Genomic DNA, 27,209 nt, shown 5'->3' with positions numbered 1-27,209 from the left:
TAAGATCATTCTTAATGACACTAAGTTTTTCTTTCATTTTAGCACTCAATATGTCCAAAGCTTACAAGTGTGAGTATATGTAGAAATAAATCAAGTTGGTTAACATTTACAAGATTTTTTGGAAAGTAATATGGTTCAGGAATTGAGCCTTGGGATCTCTTATTTAAAAAAGAGCTTAGTATATAGTGGCATTATTTGTAGTTTACATAGGCTGGTCATCAGATTTTGCTTATATTAGTTTTGTTTCAGAATCTATTTTGCATTTTTTATGCATTATTTTAAATCTGCTTTGAAAGCATTCCTAGCATAGTATATATGTTTGAAAATCTTGCATTTCTTCAATGTATTGTAATAATTCGGAATGAGTAATAGAAGAGCTTAGGAAAGATTTATGTCGGTCATGTTTATATATGCAAGTGGTGGTGGAAAGCATCTCTTTTTTTTATGTCAAAGGACCTCTACTGATTTTGCATGAAGTTTTACTCTTGTTCATTGCATAATGTCATCTCATGTGGAATTGTAATCTCTAATGGCATCTTTCACTGTTCTTTTTATGATGTGGAATGTGTTCAAATTAATATGTATTTTCCAGTAATGGATACATGGATGATTGATGTGAAAATGATATATTTGTGCATTCTTGTACAGTACTGTAGTGGAGCAATCTCTTCCAGTATTTATGTTAAGAATTTAGGTATTGTTCATACATTGTTAGTCATTGCATGGGAAGGTGCTGTTATTTGCTAGCAGTTAGTATGCAAAACCAGATAGCTTCTTAAGTGTGGAAGGGTGAATGTGTAACCAGAGTCAAAGAGTATGTTATAGAGCATGAATAAATAGCTATATTTCATCACAAATACAAGCAACCTAGTGTTTAATGTCTCTTTTAATAGGTTGTGTTAAAACAATGTGTAATTGAGAGGTAGGAAGAGGACGATTTAAATTATGGGTCACTTGTGTAGATGAGCTACCTTGGCATGGTGTGTCACCTGATTATTCAAAATTGACATGAGTTAAGAATTTTTATTCACTAGCCAAACTTGATGCAAAAGTAGACCTGTTGTGAGACCTGTTGTGTGGCATACTTTTGATAATTTTTGTTTGATCTGCTCCTGTTGGCATCAGTGAGAAAGAAGTGCTATTGTCTGAAATTTTCATTATTACAGTTTTTATCCCCAAAACAGCTTTATGTACTGAATGTTGTGTGGTGCTGTGCTAATGTGGAGAATTATTTGTGCTTCTCATTGTGTTTGTGTATTAGGATTGTGGCATGGAGTTGTCAGATCACTGTTAGTTCCCATGGAACTCTTTCAGATCCATTCGTTGGGCAGTTCTCTTTGTTAGAGAAGTTTGTTCCTCATAGTTAGTGATATGACAGGTCTCTACAGTTCAGTTGAATATGTATTTGTTTCCATGGATATGAAAGAATCGGTATTATTTATTATAGATAAGGATGTTAGTAAGAATTCTGTCAATATAAGTTGCCTCTATTGATATAAATACTGGAAGGAAAATATAACTTTGGGGTATTTTCATAACTTTTCAAATTACGTACCTGGGTATGATGAGCATGATCCTTCTGTAGCTATTTTTTTTTTACTTTTGTGCAGTTTTAGCAGTAACTGCAGCCTTTGTAATTGATAAGCCAAATTGCTTAACTAGATGAAGCTACACATCTGTTTTAAAATGTCATTTTAGTAGTAGTTGCAGGGATTAACTTGAAAAAGAGAAAATTGTTGATGGAACCAAAACCTTGTACATTCAATCTGATGCTAATTTCTTTTTCATGTGGTGGGCTAAGTAAATTGACATTTTGTCATGAGGCCATCTGATGCAGTAGTGTTTATTTTTTTATTTAGTTATGTTTTTTTTTTTTGTATAGCATTTGGGACTGAACATGTAATCAACAGGAAGAATACAGGCAGTTCCCGGGTTACGACGGGGGTTCCTTTCTTGAGATGCGTCGTAAGCCGGAACTTCGTAAAAAATCCTAAGAAAACCTTACTTTTAATGCTTTGGGTGCATTCAAAACTATGTAAACTGCATTCTTATTCCATTTTTCCATAAAAAAACCCTTCAGATATTGATTATTTTGCAATTTTGGTGTCATATTTCTTCTGCCAGATGAGCGTTGTAAGCATCGTAACATGCGTCGTGACCCTAGAAATAATTTCTGATGAATATAATTGAAAAGCACCTTAACCTCGGAGCATCGTAAGCCGAATTCATCGTAACATGGGGACTGCTTGTATACTTTATTTAAAAACTTTTTTTTAACCTGGTGTGTGGTTTTTCTGGTCAGTTTAACAAAGGAATTTGAGAGGGGTATATTAATATGAATATAGGATTTAAAATTTATGGTTTTATGCATGACACTTACCTGGCAGGTATATATATAGCTGTATTTTCTGAAGTCCGACAGAATTTAAAAAACTTCCGACACACGCAGTGGTCGGCCAGGTGGTTAGTACCCATTCCCGCCGCTGGGAGGCGGGTATCAGGAACCATTCCCATTTTCTATTCATAAATTTTCTGTCGCCGGTACTGAAAACACCTGTTTTCAGTACCTCCGGCTTAGGATTTTGGAAACTTCATTTGCCGCTAAGTATCCTAATTGTCTTTTAATTTATTTACTTGGATTTGTGGCTAGGCATACGCTATCTTAAATTGATTTGAATTTGATTCATTTTTGCATAAGATATCTGAATCTAGTTAGGCTAGTTTCAGAGGGTGTTGTCTGCAAAGATAGGGTGTGGCTACCGAAAGCTTCGGTAGTTCCGCACTTGGGGGGCGCAATTAATCAGTAAACATGTCTATTTCCGTAAGGAAAAAGTATGATTCGTATGTACGCAATTAATCAGTAAACGTGTCTAATTCGTAAGGAAAAAGTTGTTTAGTATGTACGCAATTAATCAATTACGAAAAGTCAGGGTAGTGATACTGCTAACCTTCCGGTAGACTTTATTTTGCCTAACGCTGTAGTATGGCCTACGGGTTATGACTATGTCTGCGAGAGGTGATCGCTCTCCTTCATTGTTGTGAAGAGTTCTACTTCTGTTTTTGTTACGCCTAACCCTGTAATGTTGCCTTCGGGCCCTAAAACAGTGTCTGTAGAGGTTATTGCCCTTTCTCTTATACTATTTCGATTCGTAACTTAGAATCGAAAGTGCTTGCTTTAGAGAGCAATAGTGAAGTGGCTAAGTGTAGTGACAGTGCCCCTTGTGTAGTGGAGGGTGCGTCAGATCGGCCTTATAACGCCTCTAGGTCTAGACCTCTGTCGAACTCCCAGAACCAAGGGAGAGGGCATGTCGAAAGCCGAAGGAGGGTTACAGGGAACCCCACCGATCTGGCGTGCCTTCGGCAGTTTCTGATGAAAAATCCCCAGACTGCCAAAGTGCGTGCACATGCACGAATCCTGAAGGATTGCTTCTCGTCCTCCGAGGCGTCCTCCCCGCACAAGGGTTGGAGCTCTCGGAAGGACTCGCGCCCTCTAAGAAGCTTTATAGAAGAGGACGCTTCACGTCCCTTCTCCCTCGTTAAGTGTTTCAGTGAGAAGGCGAAAGTTGCCTGATCACGTGTACTTCTTTCCACCAAGAAATAGGAAAAAGAAGGCAGTTTCTCTCGCTTGTTTTGACGCCTGTCAGGAGCGTGACGCTTTTCTGCACGCTTATTTGGACGATCGGCTTGAACAGGACGCTCGGATGGACGCACTCACCAGTGGACGCCGAGCGTCCTCGCCAGTGGCCGCCGAGCGCGCACCAGGACGCCGAGGCCGAGCGTCCTCGCCAGTGGACGCCGAGCGCGCACCAGGACGCCGAGCGTCCTCGCCAGTGGACGCCGAGCGTCCTCGCCAGTGGACGCTGAGCGCGCACCAGAATGTTTCTGTTGAACTCTTCAAGCTCTTGTTTAAGATTTGAGCCTCAAGAAAGTGAACAGAACTTCGTCTTCGAAACCCAGCAAGACCTCGGGTTTCGTGAATTCAAGAGGTCTCTGTCAATATTATATTGCTTTTTGCAAAGGTGGATGGAGTTAAGGAAAGCTCAAGGGAAGATCTCGTTTTCTCTACCTCAGTCAAGACTTTGAGATAAGACAGTTACGGGTTATGTAAAGGCTCGACGTCCTGAACGTCAGGATTTTCGGCAACGTTCAGTAGGATTCTTGCAAAGGCACTCATCAAAAGGACGCTCTTCAGGAAAGCGCAAGACAGGACTTCCTTTGCCATACTGCCAATAAATTTAAAGCTTTTTAGACCATCTGAAAGGGTTTTTCAGATGATAGATTTGTTAGTTTCTAGTCGAGACTTCCATGCCGATTGAGCATCGTCGTTCTACCTACCGTAAGCCCAGTCTCTTAACAGGATTCTTGTCCCTTCCTTGTTTGAGACGGGAATCGAAAAATAAAAGGCTCGACTTCCTGGATTACGTTTTGTCAATTCAGTGACTTTCCCCCATTGACAATATACTATCGTTTTGTCAAGTAAGTGGGTCTCCCCCTCATTGACAAAATATCTCTCTGTACCGTTAATGGGTTAGTTCTCATTGACAAACATCTCATTAACTTGATATTGCGTAAGCAAATAAGGACAAGGTTCGGAAGAGCTCTCCTTCCTCATTCGCAGACTCGTACAAGAAATAGACTGGTAGACTACGTCAATGAACGCTTATGTCCAGTATCTTAAGAAGCTTGAGCTGTCTGCTTCGATTCTCTAAGTTTTGTTCATGAAACTTGCTTGTCAGATATGTATGTAGCTGTATTTCCGAATTCAGCTATATAGTCTGCCAGGTAAGTATGAACAAACTATTGTGATATAATAAAATTTTTTTTGCCGTTGCGTTATTTTACTACTGGTTGGTTCAAGTCATACACGCTTGCTGTAGTTACCTCTTCGGATGGCAACCGAGAGGTCTATTGTCTACTATTTTAAGGACATTTAATCGTCACTCCCTGCAGCCTTCCAGGAGTTTCCGATTTATCTTTTACCGTTGTATGGTAGTGTTCTGACGACACAAACGCATCTATATATTTAGCGTTTTCTGTTTCGCTTAAATATACCAGCTTGAGAGTCTCTTTTTGTTCAAAAAATAACGGACCTATTTCTTCGTAGAATAGGGTAGCTGGCAACCCAGACATAAAGTTAAGAGACGACGTTCGTAAGCTGCTGGCTGCTGCTGTGTCTGACTGTCCAAGTTCCAACCGAGCCAGTAACAGATCGTGCGCGGTCATGCGCTGTAGGTTACGTCTCTCTCTCCTGCGGGGTTGACTGACTAACCGTATCTCTGTGCTGGCGGTTACGTCTCTCCTGCGGGATTGACTGACTAACTGTATCTCTGTCCTACAATCACGGACTTTAGCCTAAGATTGAGGGGATTTCTTACGTGAATGAATAAACGTTGCATTAGTTTTGCCTTACTATGTTCAACAGAGTTATCTCTTAATCCTTTCGGTGCTCGTTACCGCACGGTATAGAACTACGAGTCTACCGCAACATTGCACTTTTATATGCTCTCCTGCTTAGGCAAAGCGCAGCCTTATAGGGAAGTAAGCATACTCGGGGAGGGAATGGATGAGCTTGCTGGGGACCATTTCCTTCCTGAAGAAGTTTGTTTCCCCGAATAGACTGCAATTCAGACCACAGTTTTTTACTACCGGGAAACTGAAATATTATTCAGATCTAGGAATTATTCTGAACATCTCAGTGCGTCATGATAGAAGGAGGTGCCGGACATCTGGATAGTGTTTCAGATGTCCTGGATCTTAATCTGAAAGAAGTAAATGCAATTCGGTCGTCCCTCCAGTCCTCGAAACGAGTTTTTGGAACCAGTGGTCCAGATCAACTCTGATATTCCACAGCTCTCTCATATCTTAAGAAGTATCTTCTCTCGGTCCCTGCTCGAGTTTACGAGAAAGAGCCTATTATAACAACAGGCGTAGAATGTAACAATCATCTAGAGGTTCGTTACAGGATTGCAAAAGTCCGTACGAATCGTCTCGATAGATTACTAACATGCTAGGTATTTTAATTAAGTGGTGTTCTTTTTATGGTTGTCTGAGAGGGTTATTTCCTCTTCAGTATGTGAAGTGTAATGTGTTACGTTAGCTTTGTGTGTGGTTCAGGTGGTCTAACTTATCCTAGCATGAATGCCCTGGTAAGAGAGGGCTAGGGTTTCCTGTCAACAAATTGGTCACGTCCAGTTGTCAGACCCTTGTTGTTAGCTTTCTCAACAAACAGGTCACATCCTAGTTGAGAGCTACTAAGGTTTAGCAGGCTAAGAGGCAGGACCTACGAAGTCAGCTACCTTAGCAGGTAAGGAACTTAATAAATAATTTAAAAAATTAGTTAATTTTTGAATTATGACGATATTGCTGTCTGTGACCCACCTCCAAATGTGTCAATCAGCTATATATATACCTGCCAGGTAAGTGTCATGCATAAAAATGATATTGTTATGATACAATAAAGTTTTATGCATACTTACCTGGCAGGTATATATAATTAAATTCCCACCCTCCTCCCCTCAGGAGACAGGGTTCAGAGAAAATCTGAGGAAAACGGGAATACTAGTTCCAAGTACCAGCGCCACGGGAACGTGGGGGAGATCACCTGAACTACCAGTGGTCTAGCGGTTGCCGAGAGTTTTGAAAATTCTGCCAGTGCGAACAGACAACAGAGAATGTTGTTTGACAGATTTGCATCTGTCAAACAACAAAGACCTTCACGATCATTGAGGTCTGTGGAATCTCGATTCTAGCTCACCATCTACTTTTTGTCTCGCCTGTTTTCTCGGAGTCAGACACTCGTGCGAGATCAGGCGACATATAGTAGCCCTGAGTTTCTTATTGACGAAGTCGATTGCGGACGACGTTGGGTTGCGTTGATACACCCCCAAGGTTTGCTTAGATTGAATCGCCCAGGCAGTCCAGACACTCATCCTTCAGCTAAGAATAGTGCCTTTTGGTCTTCAGGGTACAGCCTTGCTGTCCTTGATTCGTCTGACTGGTCAACTGGTCGTTCACCTGACTTTAGTACAGACGTAGTCTGAAGTTCTTGATGTCAAAGCATTCGAACCTCTCCTGCCTGTTAACTTCTTGTATGTGATCAGGAAGGCCTTCTTCTAACCACCCTAGATACGACAAAGAGGGTTAGTGAGATTTTAAGCCATCGTCACAAGTTTTGGCTTTAGAGAACACAAGGAGGTGTGCTCTCTAAGCCTTTCGTTATGGCCTAAGAATGGAAACCCTTTTTGTCCTTGGGCCAGGATCTTGGAAGCAAGGATGGCACAAGTTAGTGGGGAGGAGCCAGAGAGAGTCCTGTGCCCTGTCAGGTCTCTCAAGTTTTATCTACTTAAAATCAAGAAAGTCGAAGTCAGTCGGGCAATCTGCAATGTTCCGAAAAAGACCAGACTTGCCCATATCGAAGTACACCCTGGTTTTAGGGTTAAGGAGTTCTTTAAAAAAAAAAAAAAAAAAATGCTCCTTCATTGTGATTTGCACAAAGATTTGAAATCTTTTATCTAATGTCGAGGTGAGGGCGCGGCCTCGGAAGCATTTCAACAGAGCATGGCACTCAGCAACATCCTGAGTACCATATTTTAGCAAAGCAACTCTGGGTTTACTTCACACTCCCTGCGAGATGTGAAGATGGCATATGAGATCTGCTGCTCGCTAGGGCCATACGTGTCTGCAGACAATCTTGGGGGCAAGAAGTACTACTCATCCTATCCTGTAGAAAATGGTTAGGAAGAGCTCTTAATTTAGTTGTGGAGTCGCTGACAACGGCGACTTCTTAACTCTGAAGCCTTAGTTAACACACATTAACTTTGGCTAGGTTGGTCAGGTGGTGATATATATAATTATATATATATTTATTTTACTTCTTAGCCCTCATGGTATGGTCAATATGGTCTAGTCACATTGTGGTCACGCCCCCGTTGACAGATCATCTGGAGTGCACCAGCTTTATAGGTCTCTACCTCGCTGGCAACTCTAGTAAAGCAGAAGCAGACTTGGGTGACAGTAATCACGAAGTCGGCTATGCTAACAGGTGGAACCAAGATGTAAATCATCTGCATGCATTTGTGTCCCAAAATCCTTCTATTCTGTCCCTTCCCACCTCCAACGGTGGGGTTCACTATATATATATATACTGACAGGTAAGTTCATGAGCAAAATGATATTGTTATGATACAATAAAGTTTGTTCATACTTAACTGGCAGATATATATATATTCAAGTACCCACCCACCTCCCCTCAGGGGACAGTGGAAATAAAAATTATGAATAGAAAATGGGAATGGTTCCTGATACCCGCCTCCCAGCGGCGGGAATGGGTACTAACCACCTGGCCGACCACTGCGTGTGTCGGAAGTTTTTTAAATTCTGTCGGACTTCAGAAAATACAGCTATATATATACCTGCCAGGTAAGTATGCATAAAACTTTATTGTATCATAACAATATCATTTTTATTCATTTGAGTAAAGTATGGTGGTTTTACTGTATTTTGTATGTACACGTATTTATATTGTTTTTGGGTTTTTACCCTATTACTAGTTAAACATTTTTCTGTGAGAGAGAGAGAGAGAGAGAGAGAGAGAGAGAACTATGCTTTGGTTTTCACAGAAGGATTGATTATATTAAACTCAGCACTCAAAGAGAGAGAGAGAGAGAGAGAGAGAGAGAGAGAGAGAGAGAGAGAGAGAGAAACTATGCTTTGGTTTTCACAGAAGGATTGATTATATTAAAACTCAGCACTCAAAGAGAGAGAGAGAGAGAGAGAGAGAGAGAGAGAGGATTCGCCAGCAGTGAGAGAGAGAGACGAGAAGAGAGAGCGAGAGGAGAGAGACGATGAGAGAGAGAGAGAGAGAGACTATGCTTTGGTTTTCACAGAAGGATTGATTATATTAAACTCAGCACTCAAAGTAATGAAAATTGTGCCACCACTGAAATTTATTTTAAGTAACTGGAAGTGCTGTAGAAGACCTTGGGAACTATTGTCCCTAAAGTGATCTTCCATAGCAAATCCATTTTTATTCTGCAAATTACATGATACTAGTATAAATGTTGAAATGTTAGATATCAGATCATATGAATATGAGAAATCCATTGATATGGAATAATGAAAGAGATCATACATTAAAACACACCAGATCAATTTTGGGATTATGGCATTTTTCTAACAAAAAGGAGTTACACATTGAAGAAATTTCCTTTGATTTGGCTACATGATCCAAATCCACACTATATTGAAATGTCCAAACTTCAGCAAATAGCAGAAGGTTAGTTTTGCAGAGGAAGCTTTTGCCAGAGTTATGTCCATTTTATTATTAGACTCGTCTAAAATTTTGTGAATATATTTTGGTAAACTCTCCATCCTTCTTCATACTTCTTTTGATACAAGTTGATGATGATGGTAATGAGGTATCAGAATGTATGATGAGATGAAGTAAAATGAGTAGTGTAGACCTGGAGATGCAATACATTAGGCTGTTAATTTCATGATGATATGTCATCAGAATGTTCTCTACCTCGTGGGAATTTTGAATACTTGTCGAGGGACGATCTTGACATTCCCACAACTGGCAGGAGCAGCTGGTGAAGTTGGAGTTTCATTTGGATGAAGTTGGAGTTTCTTTTGTGGGAGCATGTTCTGTTTTGTAATTCATTCTGGTTGGAAATAGTTGTTTTGTTTTTTAACTTGCAAAATTGCTTAGGAAGTGTAATCCCTCTGTGATATGTGGGGATTTATACTGCATTTAATAAACTCATGCTGCACAATTTCATTGAATATCTGTAGTCTGAAACACACTGGCAAATTTCTTTGTTCATATTCCTTACTTTTCTTGGGGCCGTGTCCTATCATCATAGGACGTCTCCTCCGATAAGTAGCATACTGATCGTATGCCATCATAATGGATCGTCTCATAAAATGTCTCCTCTGCTGGAGATCCATGTTTCCTCCTGGGTAGTTGAAGGACTTCTCCCCTGTCTACAGTGCAATTACTTTGACAATGCGCAAATTGACAGTAGGATATTTAGAATGTATCTGCTGAGCATTTTGTCACAGGACATCCCCTTGGGTTATCCTATATTATCTTTCCTGTCTACTTGGAAAAGACCTATGTTAGACATCTTTATTTTTTGACAGGAAGCTAGAGGTCTTCTATTCATGGTCCCAGAATTGTTCATTGGAGAAGACAACTCCTTTTTGCCTTCTGGGAATTCTCTGGGAGGCTGAATGATGGAGTGCCCACACCTACGTTCCTCAAATTTTCTAAAGTCCCAGGAAGTTGTGCTCAATTCCAACTCTCTGATGTGAACTTGGTTGTCCTGTATACTCCATGCCCCCGAGGCCAGGAGCTCTTCAAGATGAGCACTTCAACCTTCAGAGGAGTCTCACAAGTACAGGAACAACTCAGAGCGGTAATTTAAGGGCTACTACCTTTGTCAAGCTCCAAAGTCCCTGGTTAACCCAGGTAGCTCCTTAATCGAGAGAGATTCCTCCCTAGCACAACCTTTTTCACCTGTATCTTGTGGAGAGATGCCTCTAGCCACTAGGATCTTTATCTCTTATGTATAGAGTTTGATTCAGTATCTCTTACGAGAAATCTTTCTTGTGAAACAGGGACTCGTGTGAGGCTATTACTTCGGAGTCTGCTGCTGTGATTAGTGACATCATCAAAAGGGTTCCTTTCCACTCAGAGTACCCATTTGGTAGACAAGATCTGAATATTTTCCTGAACAGAGGAAGTTCTGTTGATACTGGCTAGGTGCTACAGGACTGACTTTGTTCAGCTTGTCCAAATGATGTGGATCTTTCTCCGCCCTCAGAATCCTCAGTGTGGTTCAAGAACTTGGAGCAGTCTTGTTCACCTTGGAAGCTCAGATCTCCTACTTGGGGCCTTACTCTGGTACTGAGTATGGGACCTTACTTAGTTGGGACTTTATTCTGCTTCTGAGCTTTCTCTCTCAACCTCCTTCAAGCCCATGCGTCAATCATCTCCCAGGAAACTGACTTTGTAAGCAGCTTTCCTTCTGACCTAGGCTTCCATGGGAGGGTTGCAAAGCTTCAGGGTCCCCTCAATCACTGTACAGGTATCTGAGCGTCTCGTCTCCTAGAGGTTAGGTGTTGTAGATTTCATGTTAACACAGGCCAGGCTAGGAAAGATGTTTCCTAGTAGTACACCCTTTTGGTTGTCTACATGATGTGTTTAGACAAGCTGACTCCTCATCGTCATGTTCTCCCACCGATTAGGTGCATGCAGACACCAGAAGAATATGTTCCACCCTGGTATTTTAAAGTACTTATCTCTTCATAGGTTTTGAATGCTGATTCATGACTGACTCAAATAACTTTCACTTTCTTATGCATGAAGAACTTTGCCCACAGATCCTTGGGCACTTTTTCCCTAGGGTCCAGTGGTGGTTGGTCAACAATTGTGACTCATCCAGTGCCCCTGGGGGGACAGTTTGTATCTTGCCTAAGATGATTGTGTGGAATAGGGAAAGGGGGAGTTGACTGGCCTTTTTTCTTTCCCTTTTCTCCTTCCTTCATTCAAACACATCATACGCAGGAACTGTCTCGATGCATTTCAGCCATTCTGTTACAGCACTTTTCATGTTCCATGCAACATGCAACTCTGCTTCTCAGTAGCTAAAACTCCTCTCTTCAGCAAGGGGAGTGAGATGTAGTGGTAAACCCATTTCTTGTGGCTGACTGGATTTGTTGCCTGAACAAATTTAGTTCTTTAGGACTTCTATGAATGCAATGAATCTGGTCATGTTTTGTTGTATTTAAACCCAGTGGACTGAGCATTAGATATCCAAATATCTAACATCTCAAAGGCTTTGGTGGTCTTATTTAGCAGTCACATTTCCAAGAAGAATGATTGGGTGTGCTGAACCCCCAGTCAGTTCAGGATTCTCATATCTCCCTCCAAATATGAGTCTATCCTATTCTTAAGACCGAAGGTTTGATCTGTGTATGAACAAATGACAAATTTTTAATAAATTTGTATTTTTCAGAGGTAACAAACCTGAGGTCTTAACGCTGACTGCCCACCTCTAGCCGCCTCTCTCATTTTTCATCCTGGTTTGGAAGAAAGACTGGTGTGTTCCTGGATTCAAGGGCACTCTCCTGATGTGCCTCCACCTCAACTACACATTGGATGTGAAATGCCACAGACTCCTTGCTTTTACAATCTTTGATTGTTTTTAACCAGTTTCCAGCTGGAGCTAGAAATTTATCCTATTGTTAAGACTTTAGGTTTGTTAGCTATGAAAAAAAAAAAATTTATTAAAATTTTTTTTTGTTTCAGTGATTTATTAAATTTTTGTAATTCCACATTTGGAATGCTTTCTATTTATGGCCTTAAGTGTTTTCTTCCTCTTCCTTATTTGTTATCTTAAATAGTCCATCTTAGCCAGCTTCTCATGTACCTGAAGAATATAAAATTTTCTCTGTCATTTCTAGATTTCATATGCTGTAGCTCTGCTCAGAGCTACATGTACTGTGATGAGGGAATTCTAAATTTCCATTATTTCAAAGTTATGGTATGGATCAATGGCTGTTCATATGTGGCCAAAGACAGGTTGATGTAGGTTGCCTTAATACAGTAGATTATAGCCTGATGTAGAGGCTGCAGCAATGATTTTTTTTGGGAGGAAAAAATTCATCAGTGTCTTCATCATGATATGTATTTTACTCGAGTACATTGTTTATCATAAGAAGGATTTTAAAATTGAACCATTCATTTCTCTCTCAAGTACAGTATTTTATTACTTGGGGAAGGAAATGATGCTAAAGCCTTTCCTTCAACACAATGGTGGTAACCATGCTTTCTAATTGTGTTGACAGAACATGAGTTGATGGCTCATCACTTTGTTCTTTAAAGTGACTCATGTAGTAGTATATACTGTTCTTTAAAGTGACTCATGTAGTAGTATATACTTGACTTGATCATTATGAGCTGCAGCATTTCTATGTGAATATCTTTTCAAGCTTGAACTTTAGAGCCTTTTTCGAATTTATTTGGATGTATGTTAAACATGGCATCCTTAACTATATAGGTCTTCAGAGAATGCAGAAGAAAATGTACAGTAAACATAGTTTATGTTACTGTTCAGTGTCCAATGAACATTAAATATTAGATACATAAATAGAAAAATATCTTTAAAAAGAAATTGTCTGTATTATGAAAATGTTCAGCTTAGCCAATTACACTTTTTGATAAGGACCAATTCATTAAATAAAATGTAATACATACAGTCTCTCCATTCCAAGTCCAATGAGTTAAGACTCTTAAGTCAGTGGTGGTGTTGAGATATTTATTAGCAATAATAATTTCAGTTCGGCTGTTCTTACAGTGGCATTTTTACTGGCAAATTCTGTGTTTCCAATTTCACATTTTTGGCCTGTAGCCATTGTGCACTTGAGGTTATTGGTTTTGTGATTCTTTGTCCTGTGGATGATTTTGTTAAGTTCTTGTAAAGGTCAAGCACTTTCTGGTACAAGACATTGCTGTTTAATATGTTTAACAGAAAATTTTTTTTAATCTTCTAACCACTAACCACTTGTTTGCAGTTTCCTTTATGGATGATTTTTTCTTCTTGGCCATTTAGGTTTATTTCACAATAGTAGTTTTTTCTATTTGTGCAATACATCAAGGAATTTAATTTTCTAATCCAAAGACCACTCTTTATGAATGATCTTGAATATGGCATGATTACCATCATCATTACTCTAGTGGCTGTGAATATTAACTAGGCTTGTCATAAACAATAATAGACAAGGCCATAACATTAGAAGTGCAGATACATTACTAGTCCATATTGTAAATTCTAGAATAGATCAAGGCTGCATGTGAATTTGCATCAGGTGTACAGGGAGGATTAGGGGGACAAGGAGAAGCCACCCAAAGTGGCAGTCCTGGGGTGCAAAATTTAGAATTGGGCTGTGATATTTTTTCTCCAACACTGGTACGTAGTTAATATTGAGAGTGCTAAATCATTGAATAACATAGGACAACTGTACCCACTGTATATGTTTTTCTCAAATCCTTTTTCATGAAATAGCAGTTAACTGGTGTGATACATCTAGTTACATGAAGCAAGAAGTTACAAAGAGAGCAATTCCACCATGTATGCGTAACTGTCTCCCTGTTATTCAGTTTACTTGTTGATCATCTTGATTCAACTCTGCACCACCTTTTAAGTGGATGTCATGCCTTTCCTGCCTCCAGTTCGTTTCTACGGACAGTGCTTCTATAGTTGTGTTATTGTTGGTGTTGTGTCTTTACTGCCTGAAGGCATGTGATGTGTTGAGGCTCGTGTACCTTTTCAGTGACTGTCTTTTAACACATGTTTACATACTGTGCCTTGAATATTGTGCTAGCTATTCTGCCTGGGTTTCTGTAGGCAGGTAACTTATATTCTTACTGTGAGCAGTTTTACCACAGTTTTGTTTTGCATTTTTAATTGACTTCAGTATATAACTATAAGGACATTATTATTTCATTTGTAACTCAAGGTATTGCTTGTGATATTGGGCTCACATTTTCGTACTTGTATTTGTACGTTTTGAAATTTTTTAAAAATGATATATTGCATGCTAATAACTTTAACATTTCAGTTGTTTAGTGGTTTTAGGTTTTAATTGATTGGATTTTTTTGTATTTTTAATTCCATTGTCTTTTTGTAATTTTTCATAATGTGTTTTTGCTGCATATTTATTTTTCCCCTAGTTTCCATTTGTATTTCATAAATCGTCATAAATTCCAGTTGCTCTCCTATGGTTGGGGCTTGATCTTGGTTCTGCGTCACCTCACTACTATGAGATTTAGAGCCTATGTCCCAGTGTTTTTCCGGAATAACTTGTATTTTGTGGATTTGACAAAGATATTACTTAGCCATAGTATACTTTACGTCCCTACCTAATTTTCAGCAGAATTCTTTATTACTTATTTTAGAAAAAAGTTTATTCATAAGTAAAATAAAGCAGCTGAAGCCAGTGGCGGGACACTTTAATGTATGAGTTCAAAGTTATATGTGACGTAAACATATGACGTACCGACTCCTCCCACAAGGCGCTGACGACAAACAGCTGTCTCAGAAATTCTGAATTGATATTCGTACCTTGTCAAGGCTTCAAGAATGGCAGCTATGATAAGTCATTGTCCCTGTGGTTGAAGGACAGCTTTTGTGATTCAACTTGCACAATTGTTTAGAAGTGAGGAGGCCCATGGCAAGACCTAAGTAAGCTTGAACAGGTAAATGGATAATAGGGCTCTTTTTTGGGTAAAGAGTACACTCGGACATCCAAGGCTACTACTACTACTACTACTACTACTACCACTAATAAAAAGTGTAAACAAAGAGTATTGGTTGTATTTCATTGTTGCCAGAGGTTATAACTTTTTCACGAATAGCCAGTTATCCATCGAGAAGGAGGCAAGTTAATCCCGTCATAAGTTATGTCATTATACCTTCGAAAGACATTCCTCTGAGTTTGCTAGCGATGTCTACAAGAAGTTGGTGTTACTCTTAAAATTACCAGAATTATGCAACTTTTGTAATACAGAATACAGTAAAAAATTAGGTAGGGATGTAAGATACCCTGTGACAAAGTGTCATCTTTGTCAGATACGTTGATAAAATTTTATTCCGGAAAAACACCGGGACACTGGCTGTGAATCTCATTGTAGTTGACTGTATGCACCTTGCTATGTTAGGGTCATCTCTAAACATGCTCTTTACCTCCCTGCTCATTGTGAGATTTCACAATTCAGTTGTCTCTGGGTTGGTATTAAGACTAACTTTTTGCTAATAGAAGGGTTCCCTTTCTGCTATTACCATACTGCCTTCCATGGATCAAGAGGTGCATCTTCTGTAAATTGAGAATTCTTTGACATCTGTAAATTGAGAATTTTTTTATATCGGTGGATGGTGTCTTTTTGTAATTTTACCCCTCAATTGTTCTGGCATAAGACTCAACAAGATTGGTGGTGAATTTTGTCTTAGCTATGGAGGTTCTCATATGCTCTAGCATCCTTAGGGGACCTTCCCTCACTTAGGAGTAGGGATTTAAATATTAATCCCCCCTTTTTCTATCCATGTTTTTTTTGGCTTGTATTCACTGTCACCTCTAGGGCAGGCACTTGGCATTGCTGAGCTCTTTGCTGTGGCTTATTCCTGGCACTAACACTTTCAATGTTATGGATATTCCATTTTAGTGGCCTACCATCATGGCTAGCTGTCTTCCCTTGGATATGGGGTTGCAGGAATTTGTTTTACACTTCATATTCATTCATCAGACATTTCTCAGTTCTATTATCTATGCTCTCTCTGTCACTGGGCATCCATTAGGAGGCTGTCTTGCCTGCAGAACATTTTTTGTGAGGTCAAGAATAAGAGATATGAGGGGGATAATATACCAGAAGCTGGAAACTTGAATGTGCTCATGATTGGATTTGCAGTTTTAGAAGGGAAATGATTAATGAGAAACTTGGGAGATGGAAAACAACTGATTATGATGAAATCACTGCAGAGATAATTTTAGCTTAAACTTAAGTTAAACCACAAATCATTACTGGACTGTTTCACAGAATATGGAATGAGAAAACAAAGCCTGATGATTGGGTATTGGAAGGCATAGATTAGGTAACAAACAAAATCCGAAGAAATGGGCCTGATTGAATGTGGCTACTATAGAGGTATTACATGTGATGAGATGAACCAGGGTGTTTAGAAAATGCTGAAGTTATAAAGATCAAAATTAATGTGTTAAGATACTAGTTGTTTGGGAATTAAAAACCTCTGCATATGGCTTCCATTGATTTTGAGGTGGTCTTTCATATAATCTATGGTATTCCTGCTAAGTGGTTAAAACTCATTGAAATTATCCATTTATTCTATGAATACATTAGTTGTAATGTTAGCATTGATGGCATCTTTTCAAGTTAATTTACAGTAAAGTGGGTGCTAAAAGGGAATAGAGTTTCACCTTTGCCATTTGCCCTTATCATAGATTTCATTATTAAAATAATGGTTGAAGATGGAGGAGATGGTTTAGATTGAATTTACATAAGAAAATTTGACTAAAGTAAAACACCAAGATTTGCAAAGATGTCTTGAGATATGTGGCTCCAATTGAAAAAAAATAGAAGTAGTGAGAATAGAGCATGCACAAAAGGGACAAAATAATTAGTATAGAAAAGGTGGCGAAAGGGTTAATGAGGTTTTAAACTTTCAAATTTTTGCGAACAGTAATACATACCCAGTATACTGTTACTGGTTTTCTGGAGTTGGAATTTAGTGAAATGCTAAAATTGGACACTCAGAAATTGCCAGGTTGAATAAGATTTGGAAATTGCTATTGCATATGAAAGTAAGAGCATGCATAAGTCTGGTAAGATATGTGAATATTGGTATAACAGTGAAACTGTTATCTACAACATTTTGTCAGTTTTAGAATCAAGACTTATGAAGAATAACACAAGTAGGATGTCAGGATAGAGTTAAAAATTATACATTAGGGTAAATTATAGAATTATAGATTAGATCGTGATGACCAGGGCATGTCAGCTGGACTTCTGTGGGCACCAGGTTTGGAAGACCCAGACCTACTTGGATGAAAACTCTTGAGAAGGGAATCTGGAGATGGGTGGAAATTTGTGGATGCTAAAGCACAGGAAATACCCTTGTTATGATGATGATTTGTGTTGTGTTTGCCATTGCTCGGGTACTTGGCCTTAGCAGTTGGTCTTTTTATGAATATTACTGAAAAACCCGTTGTTCATACACGAACAAACCCTCGGTCTTAACAATAGGATAATTTCTAGCGCCTAGCTGGAGCTGGTAAAGAAGTAGATGAAAGCAAGGAATCTTGTGGTATCTAGCAACACATGCGTAGATCGGGTGAAGAGTGGTCAAACGCCGAACATCTATGGGAGTCTTTTTCTTTACCGCCTTGGGACGAGAGTGGGTTTTTTCCTCTCTTGGCCTTTCCCGGTTTTTGCCTGTTTCGTTCCTTTTGTGTGTGTTTTTGCCTAGTATTATGGCTTCTTCTGCTCCTTCTCAACGTCAGTGGAGGTGCCCTGGAATTCCTGGATTTCCGTGTTCTCATTTCTTGACTTCGTCAGCGACAGACCCTCACATCACTTGCAGTAGGTGCCGTTCCAATTTTTATACGATTACAAATCCTTGTATGGAATGCCAGGCATGGCCTTTGGAGCAGTGGAGGAAGTTTTATGGTAAGGGGAACATCGGAGAGTCTCCACTCTTCCTTCTTGGGAGGGCTTTACTCCTATTCCTGATGTTTCGTCTTCCGCAGTAGTTAACCCCCATAGTAGCGTTGCCCCTGCTTCTCCTTCCTTTTCTTCCATTGATTCGTCGATGGAAGTATCGGGAGGTCGCCAGGGTATTATTCGTAGTGTAGCCCCCTCTTCTTCGGGAGTTTTTTCGGTTCCCGAGGAGGGTGAGGTTTTTTCATAATTCTCTTCTCTTCCAGAGTCGGAGGCATCCAAAGTGGTGGCGATTTGGAAGACGCTTGGGCTAGGGGGTACCCCGTCCTTAGGGGGTGTTGCTAGCGCAGTTTGAGGAGCCTCGCACCCCCCCTCCCCAGTCCAGCCAGGCCATTTCCCCCCCCCCACCCCCCCACCCCCCCTCCCCCCCTTCCAGACCTCTTCTCTACGGGAGGGAGCAGTCGGCCATCTTGTATCGCTCCGCGGGCTGCCGCCCCCCTTGTCTCGGAGTGATGCTGCCCCGTTGTTGTCGTCACAGGGCCCATCTTTGTGTATTCTTCCACCAGTGGCATCTCTTTCCCCCTCGCTCAGAGGGGAGGTTGTGACATCACCGCTGCTTGTGACGTCACTCTCATTGATGACGTATCTTCCAGTCGCCTCCGAGCCGCCTCTCTTAGACGTACGTCATCTCTGCCGCCCAGTTGAAACATCTCCCTTCCTTGTCTTCGGAGCCTTCTCTGGCACATCAGTCCAAGCTCGTATGCCAGGCGGTGCTTCAGAGGCTGGACTCTGTTTTAGATGTGAAGTTGGCTGCCTTATCTGTTGGGAGGACAGGTAGAAACGCGTTGCTTTGTCCCCGCCTTCCGAGAAGTGCGCATAAGAAGCTGGTGCTGTCTCCCTCTCCCTCTTCCCCCTCTACACCTCGTAGGCATCTTAGGCATTGGAAGGCTAAGGACCTCGCCCTACCTTCGCCGCCGAGGGAAGAACAGCACGGACGTGTTCCCGAGAGTGCTGTGGTTTCAGGCAGTGTTAATGATGTGTGTTCTGCAGGGGTTGCTTTGCCACCGAACCTCGTACGTGCAACCACCCCACCCCCCCACCCCGTCCTTGCACATCGCGAGCATGTGGCAACCTCCCCCTTTTTTGCATGTGATGGTAGTGCCCTTTCTTCTCCCAGGCCTGTTCGTCGCCGTAAAGACCTGAAGGCGCCTGTCAAGAGGTCGAAGGAAGTGAGCACGGAGGTGGTGCAGCCGGAGTGTTTGCTTGCTTCCAAGTCTTCCACTATAAGGGATTCTCCGTCAATCTCGAGTGCTCGAGTTTCCCCCCCATCTCACGTACGTATGGCCCCCACGCCCGTGTCCGTTCATGGCCATCTGGAGTCACCGTTGAGGTAAGTGATGTGCCTAATGTTTCAGTGGGTCCGTCTCGGAGGCTGACGCTTGGACCCAGCCCAGATAGGCTAGTAGAGATTTCAGACTGTTTGCCTACTAGGCCTTCTGTGATTTTTGGTGAAGAAAACGCGTTAGAGGAGGCTACACATCCTTCTCGTCGTTGGTCACCGGTGCCAGAGCAGGAAGAAGGGGACCCACAGGAGTTTCTGCCTTCCTTTTAGGAGGTTGTTGATCTCATTTGTGGGTTCAACAATTTGGAAAGTAGGACTCAGGATCGGTTGTCCTACACTCCTTCTTGCTTGGAAGCCTTGGTGGGAGCTGCTTAGGACCCCAAATTGTCTCTCCAGCTGCCGTTGTCAGGGCACGTTCAGTCGGTCTTGCAGAAGGTTAACGCCCCTGTTTCTGACCGGGACGGTTCACTTCGCTCTAGAGGCTCTACCAAACTCCTACCCCCACCTCTCACAAGACATAGGAAGTTCTATGCTACGAGCTTTGCATTTTTTTTGTCACGCCACCTTAACCCAGACGTCATTCGCCAGAAGCCGGGTTTGACTTTGGAACAGGTGAGGTCAGTGGCTCCGTCCTTATCTCCGCAAGACGCCTTAGCCTTGGAATCTACGGCGGCCTCCATGTTGCAGATGGTTTCTTGGCTGGACCTCTGGTCTGTGGTGATTGCCAAGATAGCTTCTGACAGGTCCCCTGATGGGTTGGTGAATGCCGCCTCGCTTGCCAGTCTTTTGCAACCCGGGGCCAAGGCGTTTTCTTATTTGGCTCACCTCAGTGCCAATTTATGAGCTAATCTTCTTTTGGGTAGGCTTTGTCTAGGATGGAGAGGTCGCTCGACACCAAGTCTTTGCTGGCCTTGAGGAACGGTGACCTGTTAGAATCGCAATTTTTGTTTCCACGGACCGAACTCGACAATGCGATAGACCGATGTCGGGCTGACACCAAGGACCGTCTGGTGCACCAGGCTGTGTCTAAATCAGAGCCCCACCCTCGGAGACATTTGGCCCCCCCTCCTCCCCCGGTCCAGCAGCAATTGAGGAGATCGTCCCCTGGTAGGCCATCGAGGACCTCGAGTTTGGCAGGGCCTTCCCGTTCGTCACTGCCCAAGTCTCAGGATCAACGCCCCTTTTGCTCTCGTTCCTTTAAACCAAGAAGAGGCCCAAGGAGCAGAGGTCAAGGGGGCCGTCGGTAGGTTGGGCGCCTCTCCCTCTCCTGCGCCACAGGTGGGGGGGTGCCTGGCTGGCCATTGGGCCAAGTGGCAGTGTTACGGGGCGGAGAAGTGGGTGGTAGATGTCCTTCGGGTGGGATACCTGTTGCCATTTGACTTCTCTCCTCCTCTGTCGGACAAGCCGCAGCTCAGGAAGACGTATCCACCAGATTCTCTGAAGTTCTTGGCTCTTCAGGAGGAGGTGCAGAAAATGCTGGACAAGGATGCGATAGCGGAAGTAATGCGTCCGTTCCCGTGGTTTTACAGTCACATCTTCTTGGTGCCCAAGGCATTGGGAGGGTGGAGGCCTGTGATTGACTTATCCACCTTGAATCGCTTCATCAGAAAGACACGGTTCAAGATGGAGACCCCGCGCTCGGTGTTGGCAGCCGTGAGGGAAGGCGACTTTGTGCTATTGATAGACTTGAAGGACGCATACTTCCAAATCCCTGTTCATCCCACATCCAGGAAGTTTCTTCGCTTCTCTCTGGCGGGCAAGATCTTTGAGTTCAAAGTCTTATGCTTCGGGTTGACCTCAGCCCCTCAAGTGTTCACAAGGGTCATCTCTCTCGTGTCAAGTTGGGCCCATGCTCAGGGGATCCGTTTGCTAAGGTACCTCGACGATTGGTTGGTCTTGGCAGTTTCCAGGGAAAAGCTGCTGCAAGACAGGGATCGTCTTCTTCAGTTCTGCCTGGACCTGGGGATTTTAGTCAACCAGGAAAAGTCGAACCTCGTACCCACTCAAAGGATTCTCTACCTGGCCATTGTCATCGATATGACAGTGGCGAGAGTTTTCCTGTCGGATCAGAGACTGGAGAAGTTGCGCGCTGTGGCACGCAACTTCCTCTCAAAGTCGCATCAGTCAGCTCATCAGTGGCAGGTTCTTCTGGGAGTGCTATCTTCCCTGGAGAAGCTGGTCCCTCATGGGGGTCTTCATCTTTGGTCCCTGCAATGGAGACTGGGGGAATTCTGGTCTCTGGCGGGGGACTCTCCCCTGTTTATGGTCCCACTGTCTTTGAAAGTGAGAGAAGACCTTCGTTGGTGGTTGGACGACCAGAATCTATTGAAGGGCGTCCCTCTGCGTTCTTCCCTCCGGACTTCCTTCTGTTCTCAGACGCCTCCCTTGCAGGTTGGGGTGCGCACTTAGGCGGCCTCATCGCTTCAGGCGTTTGGTGTTTAGAGGACAAGCAGCAGCATATCAACATCTTGGAGTTGAAGGCGGCTTTCCTGGGTCTGAAGGAGTTTCGGGGGATGGTAGAGGGTCACTGTCGTTCTCATGTTGGACAACACCACGGTGGTAGCCTACATGAACAAACAGGGAGGCCTAGTTTCTTAGCAGCTTCATGCCTTGTCGAGCTTCACCAGTGGGCAATCAGCAATTCGGTAGAGCTTTTGGCCAGGTATATCCTAGGGAAATGGAACGTGGTCACAGACAAACTCAGTCGCCGGGATCAGATCTTAGGTACAGAGTGGTCCCTTCATCAAGTGGTGGCGGACAGGCTTTTCCAGATTTGGGGGAGACCCATGCTGGACCTTTTTGCGACACGTTACAACAGGAAGCTGGAAGTGTTCTGTTCAGTGGTCCCAGATCCCTTGGCATTGGCAGAAGACGCATTCCAACATCCCTGGGACAACCTGGAGGTGTATGCCTTCCCTCCGTTTTGTTTGATCCGTCAGGTTCTGAACAGGCTGTTGGGTTCACAGGGTCTCAGAATGACTCTTGTGGCCTCTCTGTGGCCTCAGGCGGAATGGTTTCCAGATCTGCTATCGTTGTTGTCGGAGATTCCGAGGGAGATTCCGCCTTGGTGGCATCTCCTGTGTCAGCCCCATGCAGAAAGGTTCCACCAGTCAGTAGAATCCCTGTCTCTTCACAGTTGGAGGCTATCAACTATCTCCTCCGAGAGAGAGGCTTTTCTCAGAAGTCAGCTGGGCACATGTCCAGCAGTCTTAGGAAGTCAACCTCCACGGTTTACCAAGGCAAATGGGCGATATACTGTGATTGGTGTCGTAAACGGGGTTTTTCTCCACTCGCGACCACTATTCAGCGAATAGCAGACTTTTTAACCTTCCTCAGAGACGAGGAATGTTTGTCTGTGTCTGCTATTAGAGGCTACAGGGCGGCTCTGAGTTTGGTGTTACGCCTGAAGGGTATCAACGTCTCCTCTTCCTGGGAACTCTCCCTGCTAGTTAAGGGGTTTGAGCAGTCGTCTTCTCCTAGAGAGCTCAAGCCCCCAACGTGGGATGTTTCCTTGGTGCTTAAGAGCTTGACTAAGAGCCAATATGAGCCCTTGCGCTGCTCATCTAATAGGAACCTGATGCTTAAGACATTTTTCCTTTTGGCTTTGGCATCTTCCAAAAGGGTAGGAGAGCTCCACGGTCTGAGTTATGAGGTGAAGCACACCAGGGGTTGGAAGTCAGTGTCCTTCAAATTTGTTCCCTAGTTTGTGGCCAGGACCCAAAATCCCTTGGTGCATGATGACAGGTTCGCTTCGTTCTCCATTCCCTCACTGACTGACTTTGTGGGTGGTGATGCTCAAGAGCTTTTGTTGTGCCCTGTCTGGGCCCTGCGTTACTTAAAGGACTTGGCACCTTAGACCAGGCTGCCGCAGGCATTTTGTCAGTACAGGCCGTACGAAGAAAGAAGTGTCTAAGAATATTATCTCTTTTTGGATACAGGAAGTCATCAGACAGGCATACTTGACTCTTGATGATTCCATCGCCACGTCTGTGCAGGCTAGAGCACATGACGTTAGGGGTATTGGTCCCTCTCTGGCTTTCAAAAAGAATTTGGCTGTACATGAGTGCTGAGAGCTGGGACTTGGTTACGCCAGTCCACGTTCACCTCTTTCTATCTTAAGGATGTTGCCCACAGATCTATGGACACATTTTCCCTGGGTCCTGTGGTGGCTGCCCAACAGATTGTGTAACTCATAGTTGCCCTTAACGGGCCACCTTTGTATCTTACCTAAGATGATTGTGTGGATGAGAGAATGAGTGAGTTGGCTGGCCTCCCTCTTTCTCTTGTACCTTTCCTTCTTCCTTCGGGCGGTTTAAGGAATTGACTCGTCATTTGCTGGACTGGTCTGATACAGGTGAGTGAGGTAGTCATACTGGTAGTGTGTTCGTGCAGTATTCAATATCTTACCCACTATTTAGTAGCATAGGCTCCGCTCCTGGGCAAGGAGGAGTCAGGAGTACTACAAACCCTAGTGCCCTGGTTTGTTTTTTGGACAGTCACAGTTTTTCTTTGGTTCCCTATACAATGGTTTTCCCATATATCATTGTATGTCTCTCAGGTTCTGAGTGGTTAGATTTTAGTGTATCTAGCTTCTCAACGGGCTTCAGTCCCTCTCTAAGAACTATTTCTTTTGAGAGCTGGACTGGTGGGTAGGCCCCCAGCTGGTCTAGGATGTCTTATACCTCCCTCCAAGTGTGAGTCTATCCTATTGTTAAGACAGAGGGTTTGTTCGCGTATGAACAAATGACAAATTTTCTATGACAATTTGTATTTTTCATAGCTACAAACTTGAGGTCTTAACGTTATACTGCCCGCCTCTAGCCGCCCCTCTTTTTGTTAAGTCATCCTGAGTTGGGAAAGACTGGCGTAAATGTTTGGCGTTTGACCACTCTTCACCTGATCTACGCATGCGTTGCCAGATACTACAAGATTCCTTGCTTTCATCTACCTCTTTACTGGATCCAGCTAGGCGCTAGAAATTATCCTATTGTTAAGACCTCAGGTTTGTAGCTATGAAAAATACAAATTGTTGTAGAAAATTTGTCATTTTAGATTTAACAGCCATCAGGCATTCAATAATGGAACTGTTTTAGATATCTCTTCAGGTTTGTACAGATTTTTTTTTCAATTTGAGTTGTATACACTGTACAGATGTATTGATAATGTACATACATTGCTTTTAAGTTGCAGTTTTTTTTATGTATGCCAGTTATTATTTATGTAAGAGCAGACCTAGCTTGGGTTGAAAGGATTTTCTTCTTGATTTTTCCATGTATTTATATGTAATGGGCTGATTTTGTAAGCATTTTGTATATTGTTAAAAGCTTTGCATGGAAAATATAAATCTCTAGTATGATTTTGAATTTATTCTCTTAGTAAAACATGATTGTCAAAGTTTTTTATAGGCAAATGTATTTGCTTTCGATATGAAAGTTTAAACCCTTTTATTCATTATTGCAGTTAAGAATAATATGAAATTGAATGTACCCAGGCCATATTTACTAATGAAATGTTTCCCATGAGTAATAATTTTGATTTTTGCTGTCTAATACAACTGATCCCTAAATCCATGATTTAACTGTCACTGCTATTTTTGTCTCTTGAATAATGTTTTAATGTCTTGACCCTTCTATAAGTGAAGTTGGCAGCAATTTTGGCCTCCTCCCTTAGTATCTTACTTCCAATTTCCTCTCTCTTCAGGGGATGAAGGAGAGACACGGCTATCCCTGATTTGACCTTAGTTTTTCTCTTAATTGACATTGGTATCTGCTGTCTCCAGTGTTCATTGGTTGCTCCTTGTTTTATTCAGATTTTAAGTATATCTACATATGTTACTGTCCATATATTCATATCCCTAGTAGCTTTCTTTCACTTCTGTTCATTTTGTAATGTTTAACTTTTTATTTAATGAAATTATTTACTTTTATCAGCCCATTTGTTTTCAGCTCATCTCCTGTCTCATGTACAGGATTCAGATTAATTTTGCTGAATATGGTCTGAATAATATTGTACAGTATTATTTACATTTTTGGCAAACTTAACCTTTCTTATTTTGCATTTTGATAATACTTTATATAGTTTACCAGTTTTTAAATTTTTTCCTCATGTTTAAAGTTTTGACATTCCAGGCTTGGTTTGCTCTCTGCTTAATATTTTTGTGTATTTATTTGTATTAGTATTTTGTTGGCTTTGAGAAGTTTTGTTATCAATTTGTTTAAATTGCACATCCTAAGTGTACTTTGCTATTGTATTGCACTTATTTTTTTACTTATTTTTTGGTTGGATTTTTTTTATGCTGTTGGGGATATTGCGGTGCCACAGAGTACAGAAGGCCAACGAGGTTATCACAGAATTCCATGAAGCTGTGTCTGCGGCACCATTGTAAGTAATTTTTGTATCTTTTTTTATCTTGGTTTGCTTGGTTTGGTGGTGGCTGCTTTTTATTATTCTACTCAATAGGTGAAATTTGATCAAGCACTGTTGTAGAGAGACATTGAAGTTTTAATTTTTGTTGGTTGGTGTAATCATTAACATTAAAAATGTTTAGTTTTTCCTTGTTAACTGGCTTTAAATGAAGGGAAAATACATTTATAACTTTTGTAAGGGTTACATGTTAACATTTTTTCTAGTTTGATGAATTTGGTTCGTGAAAAAGAGTATATCGTATGGGTGTCAAATGGGTAGATATAGTTGAGCTCTGAAAGAGTGATGTGATGTTTTATTGTAGCTGTAAACATTAGTTTCTAATTCAGGTTACGTATAAACAAATGATTCCTAACTTTTTAATGCAGTTTGCCATGGATGTATCCATGAAATTAACAAACTTTATCTGTGATTAGCACTCAGGAGTGTGAAGGATAACTGATTGATAGTTATATAAAAAATGATGGGGAGCTTGACTATCGTGGTGTAGCAGGTACAGTGTGCATGCCACCTTGAGAATGTACCTGCTTTACTTGTCAGTGTCATTAGAGTTCCAGCTAAACAATTGGTTGTAAACATTAGTTATCACTTTCTATGTATCAGGGAAGTGTGATAAGTGAGTAAGCCTTGTAACCTGCAAGGCTAGAGGCTAAGTAGGACTATATTCATGTTCTCTAAAACTTGGAGAAAATCATCTGTCTAAGAAAGTAGCTTTCCTGTCAGACTTTTGATGCCTTTAGCCTATCTCAGGAACCCATGAAGTACAAAGTTGGAGATCCTGTGCTGTGCTGTCTCAAGATTCATGCCAATAAAAAGAAATTTGTTGACTGATACGTTTGGTACTGCGTCCAAAGGTGAGCTGGCAGTGTGGGAAGCTGTAGGATCATGCTGTTAGAAAACCTCTTAACTTTTGCCAGCTATAGAAGGTTTTAAGAGAAAGCTTTTTTTTTTTTTATCCTTCATGTTTATGAGAGGCATCTTTTATTTATGGCTGGTTGTGCCTTTAGATTAGCTAATGTGTTCTCAGAAACAGAGAAAATTCGTGGGCAATTAGGAGAATTGCAAAATCTTAGTGATTCTCAACTGTGCAAATATACCTAATGATGCTTGTTATAAATAATTGTTACTCATATTTTTGACACAGAAAAGGTTCTCACATTTCATAAATAGAAGACTAAGGATTTACAATCATCTGAGGTGATAGGGATC

At 41.8% G+C, this 27,209-nt stretch overlaps 1 protein-coding gene across 11 annotated transcripts in view; it reads left to right on the top strand.

The window, feature by feature from the left end:
• Positions 1-27,209, top strand: part of LOC135211131 (uncharacterized) — a 193,834-nt gene that overhangs the window by 14,773 nt on the left and 151,852 nt on the right. For 5 of the 11 annotated variants that reach the window (XM_064244273.1, XM_064244267.1, XM_064244269.1 and 2 more), the window contains 2 exons: positions 43-69; positions 25,899-25,958. The exons of 2 other annotated variants lie outside the window; for them this stretch is intronic. In XM_064244273.1, the coding sequence (XP_064100343.1) occupies positions 43-69; positions 25,899-25,958 (87 nt within the window). The remainder of the gene's footprint in view (positions 1-42; positions 70-25,898; positions 25,959-27,209) is intronic. 4 more of the 11 variants (XM_064244274.1, XM_064244271.1, XM_064244276.1 and 1 more) reach the window with 2 other exon arrangements.

Source organism: Macrobrachium nipponense, chromosome 4 (genome assembly GCF_015104395.2).
Source record: "Macrobrachium nipponense isolate FS-2020 chromosome 4, ASM1510439v2, whole genome shotgun sequence".
Lineage (NCBI taxonomy): Eukaryota > Metazoa > Arthropoda > Malacostraca > Decapoda > Palaemonidae > Macrobrachium > Macrobrachium nipponense.
Note: the sequence above shows the minus strand (reverse complement) of the source record. Positions and strands in the feature narration are given on the sequence as shown.